The sequence below is a fragment of the Ylistrum balloti genome, unplaced genomic scaffold (assembly GCF_031769215.1).
Source record: "Ylistrum balloti isolate Yb309-2 unplaced genomic scaffold, AGI_CSIRO_Ybal_v1 Utg370964, whole genome shotgun sequence".
NCBI classification, from domain to species: domain Eukaryota; kingdom Metazoa; phylum Mollusca; class Bivalvia; order Pectinida; family Pectinidae; genus Ylistrum; species Ylistrum balloti.
In genome coordinates, this window is record NW_026782542.1 from 412,027 (window position 1) to 431,911 (window position 19,885).

Consider the following 19,885-nt stretch of genomic DNA (forward strand, 5'->3'; position numbering starts at 1 on the left):
TGCCGACAGGTGTAACTGCTACTTAATACATTGTAGTCGTGGAACATTTCGGCCGATCACTGCCCGAGGTCGCCGATGATTTTTAAGACACCTTCAGATAAACATCAGTCGCAACTGTACCTGTATTTTTTGGTCTATGATAGACGTACATTTTGTTGTCTTCTGATATAAGGTTTTAGATCGTGCACATAATTAACTGAACATTTTATTGCTAAGTATGTGTAATAATTTTGTAAAAAGAACTACATGATGTGTAAATAAATAAAGTATTTAAGTCTGATAGGGCTTCCGTACTAGCATGTGATACAGGTAAATAAACATCAAGCCCTAATGACATTTTATGTGTTGACGGGCCGTTCAGACTGTAATGATAATAATGACAATGTCCGTGTGTTTCAATGTCTATTTTAGACCTGGGATCAATAAAGAAATCAGATAAGGATGATGAGGTCTTTTTTATTACAAACTTTAATGTGGAATTTTGTCAGGCTTTTTAATTTTCAGTTTCGAAATAAAGGAAGAGGTATAGGGGTATAGGAAAAAGGACCAAATTCGAACTTCCTTGGATAAATTATTTGATTTTGCTCAAATTTGGCGCGAGGCATTCTTTGGTGAAGGGGAAATGATTTTGTATAAACTGAGTCCCATTGGGCTAAAGTGACCGGGCCAAATAGCGGAAATAGAGCAATGCTTTAAATATCCGTCTCCTCCAGTTGGAATATTTGTCCTAATTGTCCATCCTTTAGGCGGGGCCTTATAGGGGAAATAGAGCTAATTCTTAAAATGCTTAACCTCTTTTTTTATCTTTGATAACTGACATAGTATATGTGTTGCACGTTTTGTTTGGACATTTGCCCAAGCTGATTTATCATTACCGCGGCACGTTTATTGAATGATTATATTAATGATTTATGCTCAAGCAGACAAAATACATTGTTTTGGGATGAAAAGATGGATGGGCACGTCGGTTTTAACTTGATCTGTAATATGACTTTTAAGTTCTGTATAAAGAATGCTATAACAACCAGCGGTAATGGATGGTAAGTTGAGTTGTTGTTTTTACCATAAGTTCCTGTCAACATATATATCAACTATGCTATTCTACCCAGTTGACGTTTATTTTCTTTCGTTCCGCATTTTCCTCAATGTCCCTTTGTTGTTGATTCCTTTTGTTTGACTGAAGTGTTTGTCTTTCCTCTATTTTAGTATCGTTTCCTCAGTCTTTTATTTACTTGTTTTTAAAAGGTTTTTCTCGCATTGTCTTTTTGCATTACGCTGCTCTGGTGGTTTTTCACTCAGCTGTTAAGTTATTAATTTTTTATGAATAGAGTAAATTATATTTTGTTTGGACTTTGTGTTCAAATTTTTATAATATATCTACTTGGCCGTAAGTTAAGGACCACTGATATGTTTGACTGTTAGGCTGTAATTTGTTCGTTGAATCTAAAAAAAAAACAATGACGACTCAACAGGATATATAAGAATGTTTTTTATTCGCTTCTGACAAAACTATACAGAATCAGTGGGAACAGAATTATACACGACAGGAAATGTTGTATAAAAAGACGTGATCAAAAAGGCATTTTCAACGACTAAAAAGCGTGAATTCAACTTTCATATTAACGGATACGTCATCAAATCTATGTTACTTGCCCAAGTAAATTACTAAATCAAAGGTATCTATTAAGTATGAAAATGTCACTATCGGGTATAGCCACAACGCCTTTTGTACCATTCGTGTGCTCATCGTCCGATAATGTTGACAAGATACCTTAGCCGATGAAACTGCCACTCCTAAACCAATACTGCCCTTAACTCTGGAATTGTTTGGCATTTCGAATTTCGTGCATTAACCTTTTGTCCTAGATAGTCACCCACATGCTCAACTAATGTTTACTGACATTGTAAGCAATGGGATCTTCCCTAGCACTTCTTGTTAAAGATAACTTTGCACTAGGCAGTTTCTCTGAAATTTGGCATTGTCGTCGTCCATTTAAATCGGCCAATCCGTCAATAGAAGGTCATCGAAATCCTGAACAACTGAAGGTCGAGGATCTGATCATGTTACTTTTTTCCATTTATAGTTCCAACAAAGACGTTGAATCGCCGCATACAGTTGAGAGAAAAAAAAACATTCCCAAACAGTACCATCGCAAACACCCAAACAGTACCATCGCATACACCCAAACCTGTTTTATGAAGATGATAGTATACCGTATTTACTGGGTTTCCAAACGAGACCCAGTCATCTGTTGAATTAAGTTAAAAGCAGCTTCATCCGACCAGTTGACATTTCGCTAAAAAAACTGATATTAAATGTCCGGTGACCATGTGTCCGATATAGTCTTGTTTGTGCTTTCTAGTCAACAGTGGACGTACCACTGGTCGGCGAGAGTGAAGTCACATATTGTTTAAAGGTATGCTGATGGTCCCCCACCTAACGCGACGTTCCTCGGAGCCTTTTGTAAATGCCTATTTAAACAGACGTACATCTTCCCTATTTGTAGACTTTGGAGGTCTGCCAGACATGAGACTCTATTCAAGGTGTCTGTTTTTTCACAGTCGACACATTTACCAAGAAATAGCAGAAGGGTTGACATTAAAACGTGCAGCTACTTGCCTGCATGTACTAATTTGAACCATTCTAGAAGCCATTTTCAAGCGTTTGTCAATTTGTTAGACTTGTTATTCTAAATACAGTATAAGCCTTGTATTTCAATTACAAGTAATACACGTGCAAACACTAGTTAAAAAGTAAACAGATATGATACATATTACAATGAGTACAAGGTTTAGTTTTAAAATTTTGATAAAAAAAATCAAACTAAAATTGATAGTTCCTAACCTATGGCCAGGTTCATGTTTGAAATAGGCTCTGTCATGTTTGATCAATCCATTGGATTTGGTATGGAATTGATCAATGTAATAACCTTCAATTGTTATACAGACGGACACAGTATCCCGTCGTTGGCCCTGGCAGATTTTATCGTATTTGCAGCAGCGTTAGTGATCTCTCTGGGTATAGGAGTATACCATGCGTTTTCGGGCGGACGACAGAAGACAACAAATGAATACCTACTCGGGAACAGGAAGATGAGTATTCTTCCGGTTGGACTGTCCCTCATGGTATCGTTTGAATCCTCCATCATGATGCTAGGCTTTCCGGCTGAAATTTACACCTACGGCATCATGTTTTGGTGGTTTACACTCGGCTTCATGTTGGCGCAACTGATCGCCATCAGGATCGTCGTGCCTCTAATCCACCCTCTCCATGTTACTAGTGTTTACGAGGTACGGAACATCAGGTGAACCTTTTTCTGGCAGTGTGTAGTTCACTCAAACGTATCTATGTTTCTTGTTGCAGCAATGCTATATGTTTGAGACACTACTATGACGTCACGTATTCTAACAAACATTTTTTTCTTAAAAGCAGATAAAGGAGGAAAAAAAGCAGATAAAGCAGAGGATAAATTTGGAAGGATTTTGTTCGTGCATTACGAATCAAAATTTGTTACAGCATATTGATTGAATTTTAAATATTTATACTTGTTACAACAATTGTGAAACAAAATATCGGGGATTATTATTTGTTTCAGATCCTTATCAGTCTATTTCACATACATTTAATCTTTTCGTACCGGCTTTCGTTGAAATGTTTAAACCTTTGTAGTGATACCGTTAATCAACCGAACATTTTAAATTGATCGATTGAATACTTTGTTTTATATCAACCACTATTGTTTTGTTTCGATACAAAGAATGAAACATATATAACACAACTGATTTCTTTTCATGAATGAAACAGCTGATTGGATTTTTTAACGTTAAAGAAATAAATACATGTAGGTTTACGTAGTAACCGCTAAACTTGAATTAGTTTGAATAAAAAAATTGGACCGATTTATTGCCGGGTTAATTTTGTGTTAATTCTTCGTAATCTGAATCTTGTTGATAAGAACGTTGAGTTTTGTGTTTCAGTATCTAGAACTGCGTTACAGCAGTCGTTTACCTCGACAGATAGGAACGGCCATGGGAATGTTATATACGGTACGAAATTCTTATCTATATTTCTAAATTAAATAAATTAAATAAATTACATGAAATAAATCTAAGAATGAAATAATAATAATGCTGATATTTCTGTTCTTTATCATAGCATCTATTTTCAAACAAATAACTCAAATTAGTTTTTCTGTTAATGACACGACATTTTTGCAAAAGAAGTAAACAGATGAATATCGACGTGAAAGATACGACTCTGTGGTATACATATTTACGAAAAATAAATATTTAACGTTTATTTGATTCCTGTTCTTCTGTCTTTTGTCCAATATTCCATCTTATCATTTTTCTTGATTCGAAGCTCTTTTCCGATTATCAGACAATCGTGTAGATATGCCCAATTCATTCATAACAATTAATTTCGTTACTACTTACTTTGAAAGCAGGCGTCGTAATGTTAACGATGTTCCTGAAAATTTCTAAATATAGGACAGATATGAATGAACCTCTGTATCAACCTTTCCATATTTTACCCAGATTTTCTATATGGGTGTGGTTCTGTATGGGCCTGGCACAGCACTGGAGGCAGGTGAGTATTTTACCTTTCAATATACCTCCATAGAAACATTTGTGTACAAAAACATGCTTAATCTATAAGTCGATTTTTTAAAAGAAATTTTGTATAATGCATTTAAACAAGAATTCAAAAAAATGGTAAGCATGTACTAGCCTTTTTAATCTCTATTCCGGACACCTCGAAATATGAAATATTGAATAGAAACTAAATGAAACAAATTTTAAATCCGTTTTATGATACTAAACCTTTTGGCAAATACTACTCCAGTCTCATTTTTCGATGTCTCTCTATTTGTTATACACTTGCATTTCATTGTTGGATTTTGCAATTTTTAACCAATTCATAAACCTATGTTGATATGCAGTTTTTTTAACACCAGGACCAGGTAATGTAGTTATATACATTCAATTGATTTGCTGATCAGAATGTTTCCTCGTTACAGTGGCAGATCTCCCTTTGTGGATTTCTATGGTAGTGATCATGATAGCTGCTGTCATCTACACTGCTATTGTGAGTTACACTAACGCCAATACAATTATATATATGTTTAATGGTAACAGTAAATATGTGAGCCTTGGATTAGAGAAAGTTGTCTATCAGATCTTTATATTTAAAAAGTTAATTTCAAAACTGTTTGTTTTAGCTCTTTAGACATACTGTAACCAAAACTGATAGTGTTGTCATCAAGTCAATCACAATAATACAAAAAACATGGACTAGTATGAAAGCAGGTTATTGTGACTTAGTTGTTCATGGTCCAACGACTTATTTCTCTCGCATACGTTTTAAAGTTACAGGTCAAGAACTTGTTAATGGAAATTTCATAGCAAATCAAAGAGAACGTAATGTGGCCGACTTTCTAAATTGCACTTTTTGTTATATACATTTTCCGCACATACGGGTTTCTTCTAGCTTTGGTAGCAAAAGGAAAGCTGCTTTACTTTGTCTGCTCTGCTGACAGGGAGGTTTTATGGTTATTATAATGATCATATTGGGAACAATATATTTCGTAACGCGATATGAAGTTTGACGTGTTTGATGTTCATGCTTATGCCTGTGGGTCCCGTTGATGTTATGACATTACTAACTTGGATTTACAGCTTCTTCCCAGAAATATATCGCACAATTAACGCTGTTAAGTATGACCCTCATTATTTCCACTCTCCTGCTGCTTTAAAATACCTTGCGAACAAACATGTGGATTCTGATAACATATCTATTGTTATCGTTAAAACAGAGGTTAACAGAAGAGCTTATATAATACTCTGTGAACTGAAAAAAAAAAACAAAGACGCTTACTCTTCCGGAACTGCCAAACTTTTTTCATGAATTTCCATGTACATTTTTTTTCATATTTCGACCCAGTTTTATTGAAATTGAATTTGGTATATGATTATGTTCACATGTTGGTATTGTCGTTTTCGTTTATTATATAAAATGTAGTTCATGACCATGTTACCATTGTCTTCTATACAGGGAGGCATCAAGGCAGTGATATGGACAGACGTGTTCCAATGTTTGGTCATGTACTGTGGAATAGCAGGGATTATCATCAAGGTTATTAGATTATTATATCTGCATTTTTTACACATTTTTATGTCGTATTCAAAATTTAATTTCAATTCATTATCGGCCAAGTCACTATCGAAATGGAGCAGTCATTAGACTGTTAAGTGGCGTCATTTTTCTGATATATTCATGACGTCATAATTGACAAACGATATCATTTGCAATTTACACTTTTATTTTCCTAAATCTGTCCAATCTTTGAAGCCTTTCTCGGGTGAAGGGAAATCTTTTTTTATAAACGCTAGGTCTCGACTCCCTTGGGCTGTGGGGCAAGGTCCAATATGAGTGATAGAGCAAACAGTTATAAACACTTCTAAAGGAATATTATAATCCTGTCCAATTTAGTTCAAAAGTAACTCTGGGTGAAAGAGATTCAATAGTGTATCAGCAGTGGGTCTCGACCTCCAGGATTGAAGGGACCAGTTCCTGTAGACCAAATAGAGAAAGGTCAATTTAGTCAGAAGCGTATTTAGTTAAAGAAATCAATTTTGTATAAACAGATGATCTTTGTCCCCTGGTGTGCAATTCAATAAAGAAAATTAAGTCAATTCTTTATAATTCATATTTTTGTCTGTTTAAAAGTTTGCCTCTAGGTTTTTATGGTGTGTATTGGCAGGACTGATAGGGAAAAATGTCAATTCATTGAAATTGTTCGTTGGCAGAAATGATATTAAATTGTCCAAAAGTAGTTTGAAGCATCCATAAGCAAACTAGACTTTTGTTTGAAACAGTTGGGCTAACTCTCTTTGGGACAGAAGACATTGATTGTAAAATAAATATTAATCTTTAGGTACCACATATTTTTTAGTTTGTTTAAATCAATACCAAATGAATTATACGGTCCATATGGGCCTTTTATATTATAGTTTTGTTTTGACATGTATTCGAATACTGTTGATACATCATACACTCCAGTAATCTAATACTACTGAAATTCAAACGATCTCTCAGTGTTGAATGCTTATCATTTCATGACCGATTCAGAGTACAGATGAAAACAGCTATAATTAAATTTCACGACAATAAGGTATTGTTAAGTATCATACTCTGATAAGTAACACTATAAGATGACTACATGTCAAGAGTTCCATTGATATTTCATATTATACATAAATATGTCCACACATGTGTTAGATAATACGCTGCGTCTCATTCAGCTCAGGCATCTACAAATACATTAGATATAATTATGAAACATGGTTCGCATTTATCTGTTAATCCTTATCTTGATATTCATAGTCACCGTCTTTATAGGTTATTATATCCCACGCCTACTTAGGTAGTGGTAGGGGTGGTGACTAGACTTTATATAGTAATCAACTTTTCTGTGTGTCTGTGCATGGGTCTCTGATAACCTTGTATATAATGTATCTCGTGAACCCCACATTTGATTTATATTCACACCAAACCGCCATGCAACAAATATCTACACATATTATGATTTTTGGTTGTCAGTGGTCTTGGTTAAAGTCAAAGGTCATTCTTGACCACTTTGATTCCCTTATTTTTTGGTTTTCGTTGCATTAATATCAATGACCCAAATATAACTATCCGCTGCATTTACTGTTAAAAATATCAATTTAGACTTTTAACTCGTAACGAAGGATCTGAAGTATTCCTTTCCTTACATCAGGAGATCAATTTACTCTCTGTGTTAAAGGGGTGTATGGTAGCAGGGGGATTCGGAAGAGTCTTTGAAATCAATGGACAACTAGGCCGATTAAACTACTTCAAGTAAGTACACAACATTATATTAATTATGCAATGTGATACCAGTCTCCCATTATTCCACATTCACCAGAACTTTTCCTGTTAATCCCACGTACTTTCAAATCCATTTTCGCGTCTCTTTCTATTCAGTTTCGATTTGGACCCAACAGTTCGTCACACTTTCTGGAGTCTTCTGTTTGGTACCGCCACTCGTCTTGTATACATCACGTTTAATCAGGCTACAATTCAGCGGGTATGCGCTGTTCCTACCCAACGAAACGCTACACAGTGAGTATTCAAAATTTGATTGTACACAAACTGACAACAGGATACAAATTCACAGAAGTTATTGAGGAAACAGAAGAGGCTTCCTCATCCCGATCACCTAGTCTGTTACTATGACGTACCATTTTAATCTTTTGTGTTAGTATGCCCATGTCCATTTAATATTTTTAGCATTTGTCTTTTACCTTTTTGGTTTGTTTAATGTTATTTCCTTTTTGATCGCTGCGTGTTTTATCGGTTGATGGCCCTAATGACCTTTTATGTGTTGATGGTCTGTAAAGAATGCAATAATAATGATACATTTTGAGGTTGTCCTTGTAATTTGTTCTTTTTATGTTTTTCCTCGAGAAATATATTTTGGGTTCACTTTATGATTTTGTTTAGTTGTCAGTATTATTTCGTTGTTATGTATAACTCTTTGAGATGTTATTAAATTTCTATATGTCTCGCCAGCAGAATACAGCCTCTATATAAATGGTGTACAATGTATGGGTATTTCATATAAAAAACATATGATTATCTGTTTATGTAAACTGTTGTGGGGCCGTGATAGCTAAGCCGGTTAGAACGTTGGTCTATATGATTTGGACGGCATTCGACTGCCACTTAGTGATAATTTCAGCAAACAAACAGTCAATTTCTTGAAGTTATGCTATGATAATTGACATTTTAATTCCTTGTTTATATGAATTTTGAACAATATATGTATTTCACAGAATCTTCCTGTTCGCGGGACCTGCGTTTTTCTTGACCTTCTCTATCGCTACCTTTGAGGGACTGGTAGCTGTAGCTTATTTCTACTCCATTGGATGTGATCCTCTTGCCTCTGGACAAATTAAAAACCCGAATCAGGTCAATATATCTATAGTATATATCTAAATACATACATTTATGGAAGAATATTCAGATTAAAGAATTTACTTTGATATAAAAATAATCTTTTCTGTTCACATATTACATATATAGTAAAATCGAGGGTTTAGGTAAGTTCAGAATCGTGCAGCTGCACACAGTATTGGTATACAAGATAGACAATCCATGCAAAAAACTATCTTTTCTCAATTAAAGTGGAATATTAAAAAAGAATTAGCTTGGAACACGTTTTTAAACACCTGAAGAAATATTCTGCGATCATATAATATTTCGCCGTTGCTACATTTCATTTTTTTTCCAATACAGAAAGTCTGATTGAAAATTAACAAGTGTTTGATATAGATAGATTATATATAAGAAAAAGCGTTTCTTTAAGGTATGGATGCGTGAATTATTTCTTGGTGTATGTCAGCGTTCCACCCCGTTTATCGCCTCGTGAACACCTAGGGTCATTTTGATGTGGGGGGATCTCCTTTTATTAGGTACATTTTAGGTTGCTACCTCACTGAACGACATACGGGAGTTTCGTCGCATGCCTCCCACAGCAATTGGGGTTAAGTGTTTTGCCTAAGGACACCATCAGTTGAGTTCTAGGCAAGTCATACATAAGACGATGATGGTATAGACTTAATAATTTGTACATTGACTGAAATGTCATTACACTCCTGGATTAGTACAGATCAATTTTGTTAAAGGAAATGAAGGTTACCTTAACACAATACAGTCCTGCATACAGCTATTACACAAGTTCAGAAACCAAAGCTTGATGCATTCGATATTCATACAGGCAAGCAACTTTATTGACTAGCATTGACGCATGTGTACATATTCAGAAGATTTTTACCGTTTATATTTTTTTGTCCTATGATTCAAAACAGTCAAATTATTAATAATACTTATTGATAACAGCAATGTTAATATGTAATCGTATTAACATGTAAAAACTGTCATAGGCATTCAGATAGTATTGCTAAAATTGGTGTCATATATTTACCATACTGATGGGTGTGATATGTCACTTCTTCACCTAATTAACATTAGTGATGTCACATCTTAATCTTTGATATGAGTGATGTCATTTAAATTTATTGATAAGTGGGATGTCCCATCTTAACCATTTTTATATGAGTGATGTCACATAATAACCTCATTTATATAAGTGATGTCACATCTTAACCATTTCTGTATTAGTGATGTCAATTATTAACCCCATTTATATGAATGATGTCACATCTTAACCTCATTTATGTGAGTAATATCCCATCGAAAACTTATGAGTATATTATTTTATTTTCTGATAAATTTTAGTAAACAGTTTCTGTAATTCGGCGTGATGACATATAGCTGAAGCAATAGATATATAATTTCCTATACTATTGATATCTATATGCTGGATTAAGTATCACCAATATAATCCACATACCCATGTTTTCCGTTGAAGATCATTCCCTACATGGTCATCTGGCTGTTTAAGGACAACCCAGGCATGTCGGGTCTGTTCATGGCTTCTCTATTCTGTGCCTCACTAAGGTAAGGTCTCATTGAGCTTTTGTTCCTCTGTACCCCATTCAGCTAAGTTGTCAGCCTTTTCAGGTGATTTATTTAATTGAGGTGGTGTTCTTGTCTCATTCACATTAATGTGAGTTGACTGTCGCCTTTGAATATATTCAAAGAAACACAGTAATGAGTGCCGTTATCCATGCAGACTCTCTTTCTGTTCTACAAACTCTTAGCAATATTTCGAAAATATACCCTAATGCTATATAATGCACTTGCTTTTAACTTTCGTATTGCTTTTTGCTGGGTTCCTGGGCAAATGGGAATACCAGGCAATGAAAAAACATATCCTGCCGTAAAGGAAGCTTTATCGTTACCACCTGTTGTTTTTTAACTTCAATTTTACCGATTTAAGCCATTTATTAAACACATTTTAAGAGCTCAGTGGCAGGAGGATTGGAATACCTATACCAATAACAAATTGCTCTACGTCAAACCTGTTTTCGGTGAATGGTTTCCAGGCTATAGAGACAACCACCGAGACGAAGTTGTCCTTGCCCGTCTTCGGATGGGTCATACATACCTTACACATTTATATATGTTGAAAGGCGAAGATAATCCTTAGTGCATAGGATGTGATGAGCCATTCACCGTTAAACGTTTTTTATTGGACTGCAGTGACCTTCTGTCTACCCAAGAATGTTTTTATCGTTACGTTACAAGTCGCAAATCCCTTTTTGAAACTGTTGAGATTGTAAAATTTTACATTACCTGAAAGATGTTGGTCTATATAATAGGCTACGACGTACCATTTTAATCTTTTGTGTTAACATACCCATTTAAGATTTTTTAACATTTGTCTTTTACCTTTGGTTTGTTTAATGTTATTTCCTTTTGGATCGCTGTGTGTTGTACCGTTTGATGGCCCTAATGTTATTTTATGTGCTGACGGGCTGTTAAGAATGTAATAATAATAATAATAATAATAATAATAATAATAATTTTTCGCATTAAGGAGTGTTGTTGTGTCTCACCGAGGCGATAGTTTTGCCTTATCAGGTATGAGCTGTTGTCTGCTTATTTAGGTGATCTGTTGTACCTCCAAAATGAGAATTGTTTTGTTCTCGTTAATTTGAGTTGTTTTGTGCATAACTGTACCTATCTTTATAAAGGTGGTTAAATGGACTTTAGCCTTACTCGTTTCCTCTAGTTGTTTTTGGAAATCTTTTTTGATACCCATGAGGGATGCTCAACGGTGACGCTGTGGCCAAACGCTATAGTTAAATGTACGTTTGATTTACTACTTTTTCAACACATCTAATCTATGGTAGACTGTTGATATATTCTGGCATCCGTCAAACCTCTGAGTATCAATTAAACTGATTGAAGACGTTCTTTCAGCGATAAAACTTTGTCATGATTATAAAGAATTTTTCGTGATCAACAAGACAAAGATAATAACGGGATAAAGGAAAGGGTCTTTGTTCAACAAATCCGATGTCAACGTTTTTTTCTTTACATAACTTTTATCTTCGGTTTGACTATGAATTTCTCGTTTGTCTGATCAATGTAAGTAGTTGTTCAGGCAGGTTAATGTGTTGAAAATTTTGTTGTTTTTAATTAATCTCTCTCTCTCTCTCTCTCTCTCTCTCTCTCTCTCTCTCTCTCTCTCTCTCTCTCTCTCTCTCTCTCTCTCTCTCTCTCTCTCTCTCTCTCTCTCTCTCTCTCTCTCTCTCTCTCTCTCTCTCTCTCTCTCTCTCTCTCTCTCTCTCTCTCTCTCTCTCTCTCTCTCTCTCTCTCTCTCTCTCTCTCTCTCTCTCTCTCTCTCTCTCTCTCTCTCTCTCTCTCTCTCTCTCTCTCTCTCTCTCTCTCTCTCTCTCTCTCTCTCTCTCTCTCTCTCTCTCTCTCTCTCTCTCTCTCTCTCTCTCTCTCTCTCTCTCTCTCTATCTCTCTCTCTCTCTCTCTCTCTATCTCTCTCTCTCTCTATATATCTCTCTCTCTCTCTCTCTCTCTCTCTCTCTCTCTCTGATATATATTTCTGGGACAATTTTAATTCCTGCGGTCGCTTATCAGACCTTTAGCATCACTGAATAGACCAAGAAGGACGAGATAGTTATAGGATACAGTGGAATTCATTACTTGTCTCTATTGTATCCAATTCCAATGTTTTATAGAGAGTTATTTCACAGGAGCGTCTTTTTTAACCTTCAAAGCGGAGTTACGCGTTTGCTTTTTTATTATTTCAGTACTTTATCGTCAGGTCTGAGCAGCCTTTCCGCCCAAACGGTAGAAGACATGATCAAACCTTTGTGGCCTGATATTTCTGACAGAAAAGCAACAACAATTGCCAAACTGTCAGGTAAACGTTACAGATGTTAAGGCTACCTGTAATCATGTACACATTATGGTTTCCTGATTGCTCCTGTTTAGTACGTCGTATAGATGAGATGATATTGACAACTCTAGGTTTACTCGATCTTCCATCATTTGAACAATTCCGAATTGTCTTGATTTTTGTATCCAACTAATACGTAACTATAGATTTGCTTTCCCTTTGATTTGACTTATCGATAATATAGTGTATGTATATGAGCATGACAACATTGTAAAACTGTTCTGAGGTTGGCATTGATACTATACTAGAGAGATAAAGATCTAAAACATTATTGTAACGGGACAAGTATCCTCGATGAATTGGTCTTAAAAGATTTTTCATTCACAACTACACACTTTTGACAGTGGTATTTTACGGAGGACTATCTCTGGCAGTGTCGTTCATGATCGCTAACATCACAGGATTACCATTATCTCAGGTATGTATTATCACCGCATTCTGTGGAATTTTAAGTTATATTCAAAATTATCTAACGTCGAAAAACGAAAGAGTGAATATGCGAGTGTATGTGCTTCCAACATATCAACATTTGATGTGATTCGCATTAGTTTTGGCGCAACTGTACAGCGAAAGCGAGGCTAACTTGTTATTTTCTTTCGGCGTCATAGAAATATTTATTACAGCAACAACCAACTTCGGTACATACTAACATCTTGGGATATAAAACGAAGGAGAGAATCTAGATATGTTTTAGCGACACGAAAGCTCAAACGGCAACTCCTGAGATGTGTGTAGGTTTTTATTGACCTTTCACTTGGTGTATTAATATTTTTGCAGATTGTGTTGACCATGCTTGATATCAAAAGTTGATTATCAATTAAGAATAATGATAATTTGACAGTTCGAACGCCAAGTGTAATAACTATGACAGCAAGACAGGTGATAGTAATATGTTATTAGAGCACGCATAAGTAGACACAGACCATCAATACCACTGTGTCATGAACTACTTCAAAATCAAAACTTACTTGGAATTTTGTATGCTTTTTCCATGGATATATCACATGTTCTTTGGTTCCTTTGGTCGGTTTTTTTGTGTTTATGGTGTATGATGTTTTCAAAAAAGAACAATTTTGATCTGCTGCTTAGACACTTTTAGAAGTACAAAACTTAGTAAACAGATAATCTTATGGATTGGTAAATCTGCAGCAAGACAAAATGTCGGGTTTGGATTGTGATCTATTTCTTTGCACACATAAAATATTTTAAAACCCGAATCTCTTTATATTTTTGAAACACGGCTGAAAAGGACGACGGATAAATATATATTAATATGATATCTCATTACTTTAACTACCGGTTTTTTCTGCGTTTTTTTGTTTTAAAAGATTTAGTTTAGTAAAAAGTCAAAACAAGGACGGCGAGATATCTATCATTTCATGGAATTGTTTTAATTGCCTTCATGACTGGCTTCCCACACTACTGTAGCGGAGAATTCTCTCAGAAGATAAAATAGATGCGTGATGAAAATAAAGACTTTATTCAGCATGTGTAACATTATCTATAACGAAAGATAATATTAAAATAAAATTTAGTGACCCGATGTATTTGTTAGTCTTATTGGTCTGTATTATAGACTATGACTTACAATTATAATATTTTGTGATAATATAACCAATTTTGTAGCACTTGTCGTTTACCTATTAGTTTGTTTGATATTATTTCCATTTTGGATCGCTGTGTGATGGCACTAATGACCTTTTATTTGTTGACGGGCCGTGAAGAATGTCATAATGATAATAAAGACAATTATTTTGTGCGTTTACGGGTAAATGTAATTCGTTGTGGTAACTGGTCATTGATGAGGTGCGAATATCATTCCGTGTAATTACTGATAACAAATACAATACTTTTCTTTTATGTAATTACAAGTACCACATAGAAAATACATTATCAATGTCTTAAAATATCAGCTCTAGCGAGCCACTTTCGTCTTTTCTGTCCCGAACCAAAACGCAGCTTATATCTTAAGACAATGACCATATATTATACTTATCCTGCAATATTGAAAATCAAACAATCAAAACTTCAGCTGTTTTGTTCTTTGATTTTTGTTTACTTAACGTTGCCGTTACGCTGAATATCGACTGATAATGTATGTCAAAAAATTGCTCCGCACAAACATGTAGTTCCATAATTCAACAGATATAACAGCGATTTATAAATTTCCGCAAATAAATTAATTCATTACAACAAAAACTCATTTTAACCGTTATTTATATTGTTAACTTTAAAGGAAATTCAGAAAGTAATTCTGTCGAATTACTGCACGTGCTAAAATACAGCTGTATTCCATCACTACATCAAAGAGACAACCACCGAGACGAAGTTATCCTTGCCAGTCTTCTGATGGGTCATACATACCTCACGCATTTGTATATGTTGAAAGGCGAAAATAACCCTCGGTGCATAGAATGTGATGAGTCATTCACCATTAAACATTTTTATTGCACTGCATTGACCTTCTGTCTGCTCGAGAAAATTTTTATCGTAATATTACAAGTCTTAAGACCCTTTTGAGATTGATAAAATTCTAGACTGTAGACCATGACTTACAATTTCGATCTTTTGTGATAATATAACCATTTAAGAATTTTAGTATTTATGTTTTACTTTTATATGTTTTATACGTTAAGAATGTAATGATGATAATAATGTCATATGTGGAAGGAGTTATTCGACAATTGCAGTGCCAGTTGAAGGATGAAATACTTTGATTTTGTGTAATTACAAGTAACAAATGAAATATTATTATTTTGTGTAATTACAGGTAACCGCCCAGGTATTGTCAGCCTTTGGAGGGGCAGCAGGGGGCATGTTTTTGTATTCGATATTTTGCCCTTGGGCAACCAAACAGGTAATTTACACTTAGATTTGTCGGAAACTGAAAATACTCGTACCTGTCAGAATGATGAAACCAATAATGCATGCACCTTATTCTCTCATTCTTTTCTTCTTATTTCTTCAATATTTCTATGTATATATTGATATTTATTGATGGATACTCATATGAACATATGTATATATAACTTTTATATAATTATATCTGGTTATTCTACTTTGAAATGATGGTTAGGTATTATTCCCGACAGGGTGCCATAATTGGTGCTATATTTGGGATGATATTCATCTTCTGGATCGGAATTGGTAAAAGTTTCTCTACGACATTATACCACGAGCCGCGCCTCCCTCCTGTCTCGTCAGGATACTGTTACTACAGGGATGGACTAAATGTCACCAGTGACATCACTAACGCTACAGATGCTTTCACAGTTACCATGACATCAGTGGTGACTGAATCTCTAACAACGTCATCCCGTCAGAAGTAGGTTTGGTTCTACAATGTAGCTGTTAATTCATGATGCTATCATGTACGGTATATCGACTTTATGTATTACAAAGTTTTTCGCTTTATACGCGATTGCCGAACTCGCTCCTCATTCCGAATTATCATGGGGGTCTAGAAACAGTCAATGTAACTTATACATTCTGTGTTGTACCAATACCTATTTAACGTGTCTTTTGTCAGTGAGGGTCTAGACAGATTGTATTCCGTGTCCTACCAATGGATCGGCTCCATGGGAATCTTCAGTACCATTTTCGTAGCTAGCCTTGTCAGTCTCGTCATTGGTACGTCATCATAACAACACTATTCCACAGAAAAGTAATGACGTCTTTTTTATCATTACCGTAGATGATTTCTGATTCAGTCAGTTCGTCAGAATTTCATATTGACAAAGTAACGGAAAGCAGGTAGGCTACTCTCAATAAAGTGAAATACTTAAAATGTAACCAAACACACTTCTATGTTATAGTATATTGGCTTAACGTTCCTAGTGGGTATGATGTTGGAAATGGTTCAAATAAAACATAAACTGAGTCAACCAATGGCTACTATTTATGAAGTTAAAAGCTTACGTTTATTAATAAAGTAATAACGACAGTACAGACAAGTAAATTTGCAAATTTTAGAGAACATCTGTCCCTTTATCAAGACACAAACTATTACGTAAGTTACATATCACACATACACAGAATATAGAACAAAGACAAAATTACACATTATAATCGTGAATGGTAGTGCAAATTTACGTCTCACGGTCATCCCGTCGGTGATGGACTCCACTGGCTCTTTATAATTCAGGTTTATATTGTTTTATGCATAGTGTTACAAGATTCATCGAAGAATATAAGTTTTAATCGTAAAATATAATTATAGTATATATGAGTACAATAGTGTTGAACAACTCTAAACCATGTGCAAAAAAACTGTCTTAACTGTTGCATAGATCTGAATTGAATCAAAATGTTTAATGCTGTTCATAATTCATATGCCAATGAAGAATCTGAGACAAACTCATTCATTTTATCATACATTTTCAATTCACAATACAATAGCAATATTGACAAAACACCATTTTTCGAGATCATGGAAATTAAATTAGTATTATGTTATGCACAATATACCAAAATATACAATTGTTAAACCGGTACAGTATTCTTGTCATATGGACACAGTGATTTATTCAAATATGTTATAGAATATATAATATAGGAAAAAATGATAATATGAAGATGTGTATATATGACGTATCTGAAGTTCTAATAAAAAAGAAATGCTTCGGTATTTATGCTTCAATATATATATATTTTCCTAAATTACTTAATTCCGTAGTGCTTTGGGTATTTAACACAGGAATAAATTTTAAAACAGTAGGACATGTACAATAATAAGGTTTGATATATATTTCCTTAAATTGCTTAATTCCGTAATGTTTTAGGTATTTTACAGAGAAATACACTTTAAAACGCTAGGACACGTATAGCAATAAGGTTTGATAGACTTGCTATAGATTAGTACAATGATTACTTTAAGTTTTTAAAACAAATTTTCGATTATAGAATGTTATTTTGTATTTGTTTTACGTTCAATGTAGGCGATGAAATTAATGTAATCATTTGTGTCTTGATAAAGGGGCAGATTGCCTCGAAAATTTTACAATTTACTTGTCCTTATTGTCGTTCCCACTTCATTAGTCATATATCTATTCCAGTAATACACATCCAACGAACATGTGTTTGTTAGGATCAAGTACCAATGTTGGACCATACCGTCAATATTATTTACTAGATTTTACATAAATAACAGGATCAAAACCTTCTGGAAAAGTTTTAATCAAGATGCAACCATTCCATATATAGACAGTTGCTGTTTAGATGTTGTCTTTGAAAGTCACTTTCAGTTTATTTACTTTTAGGACGGCCAAAACCGGAAACGATTGATGTTCGTTACATGTTACCAATTGGCGAGCAGTTGTTGCCATATCTTCCAAAGGCAGCAAAGAAATTTCTTCACTTTGGGGTACCGTTTGAAAAGGTAGCGTCGACATTCTTCTGTGACATCATTTTACTTGATTAAAACAGTGATTACCAACAGTCACTTTGCTAATTAGTTTTATTTATCGCTACTTAGTGAAGAAACAATTCCTAATTAACGATATAAATGCTTTAAGTTGCATATTGTAATCCGCCCTACCTGTTTTAAGAGTAACATCCTTAATCTGAAAATGTTTCGGATCAAGGAAATATATATATGTAAATCTCGAAAGTCATCTAGACAAACAAATTTTTTTTCCACATGACACAGTTTGTCTTTAGAAATGTCAATTCAAGCGCTGTACCAATGCATCCTCAATAAATGATGGCATTAAATGATAATTCGAGATGTCAATGAAACAAAATAAGACAAGTGCCATTATAAGGTAGCATTGGTACGAAAGGCTCCCTAAGAAATAGTGTATTTATCGTTTTATTCTCATTGTTTTCCAGAGGGATGATTTCCTAAAGAAAACAGTAGAACTACAAGAAAAAGAACGAAACGAAACAACGGAAATGATCCTCCCTGACGAAGAAACTATACCAAACGAGATAGGGGAAATTATCCCCTCGTGTGAAGAGAAAGGACGAGACGAAACAATGGAAATGGTCCACTCTAGTGACGAAAAAGAACACCAACAAAACCAAACAGTCAACACCGTAGTAAATACATCCCAATCACTAAAATTATAGTGTATCTTTCTTAAGGACGATGTTAAAGATAATCTAAATTTGCCTCATTATTGTCAAGGATGTTTATATGCGGAAGACCATTTTTTCGAGAATGTCATGAAATAGATTAAATTTGTTTCATGTGAATCAGTGAATTGATGAAATTAATTTCAATTGTGTTGGTGAATATATAAAGGTGATGTCTAGTTTGATGATGAATCACTGACGTTTATTTCGAATGTGTCGATAAAAAGTAGAGGTTAATTCGAACGTATCTGTTATCACAAATGAAATTCGATTGGTAAAATTAAATTAGAATTTTTGAAATTATTTTGTTAATTTTGTGAAGTTCATTTGGAGTCTGCCGGTAAATCTTAATAGAATGTATTATTCCTTTGTGATCAAGATTTCAAATTTAGATTAAAAATCAAAGTAAGTTTAATCCTAATTAATCTTTTTCATCCATTTTTTTCATTATTCCTTTCATATTTGCAGTGTCATAAATACATAAGCTAGATTAAATCAATTAATTGCTGTCAAAATACAAATTCATTAGATAGGAATTTTTTTTCTTACTTACGCCATCTCCGTAACAAGTTCATACATGTAATATTAGCATATTATAATATTATGCAATAATCAAGCAGCCAACTAAGATTTTGTCTACGTGAAAGCGTATTGAGTTTAAGATGAAATTACAGCGAAATAAAAAAAGGATAGGTTTAGGGACATCAGCCAATTTTTGAAATGTGTGTGTATTGTTTTTTGAAGATCGCGTGTATAATTTTCCTAATCTTGGTAGCGTAAGTTAAAACCTATTCCAAACACACATGTTACCTGGTTTTTCTTAATGTATATTACACTTGTGAGGGGTAGATTTTGCATGATACACTTCCCTTACTCTTGTTTTATCTAATTTTCTGTATAGA

General features: G+C 34.3%; 1 protein-coding gene across 1 annotated transcript; it reads left to right on the forward strand.

Moving 5' to 3' along the window:
• Positions 1-472: 472 nt before the first annotated feature.
• On the forward strand, positions 473-18,977 carry LOC132559784 (sodium-dependent multivitamin transporter-like; the record flags this gene model as incomplete). The annotated part of the gene is made up of 18 exons (XM_060224410.1): positions 473-503; positions 2,981-3,291; positions 3,979-4,047; positions 4,540-4,591; positions 5,022-5,089; positions 6,056-6,136; positions 7,809-7,882; positions 8,009-8,146; positions 8,860-8,995; positions 10,458-10,546; positions 12,760-12,872; positions 13,253-13,326; positions 15,679-15,765; positions 16,001-16,233; positions 16,438-16,538; positions 18,167-18,285; positions 18,738-18,810; positions 18,901-18,977. Coding segments are annotated over 18 exons (1,926 nt in total), but the record flags the coding sequence as incomplete, so codon positions are not given.
• Positions 18,978-19,885: the final 908 nt, after the last annotated feature.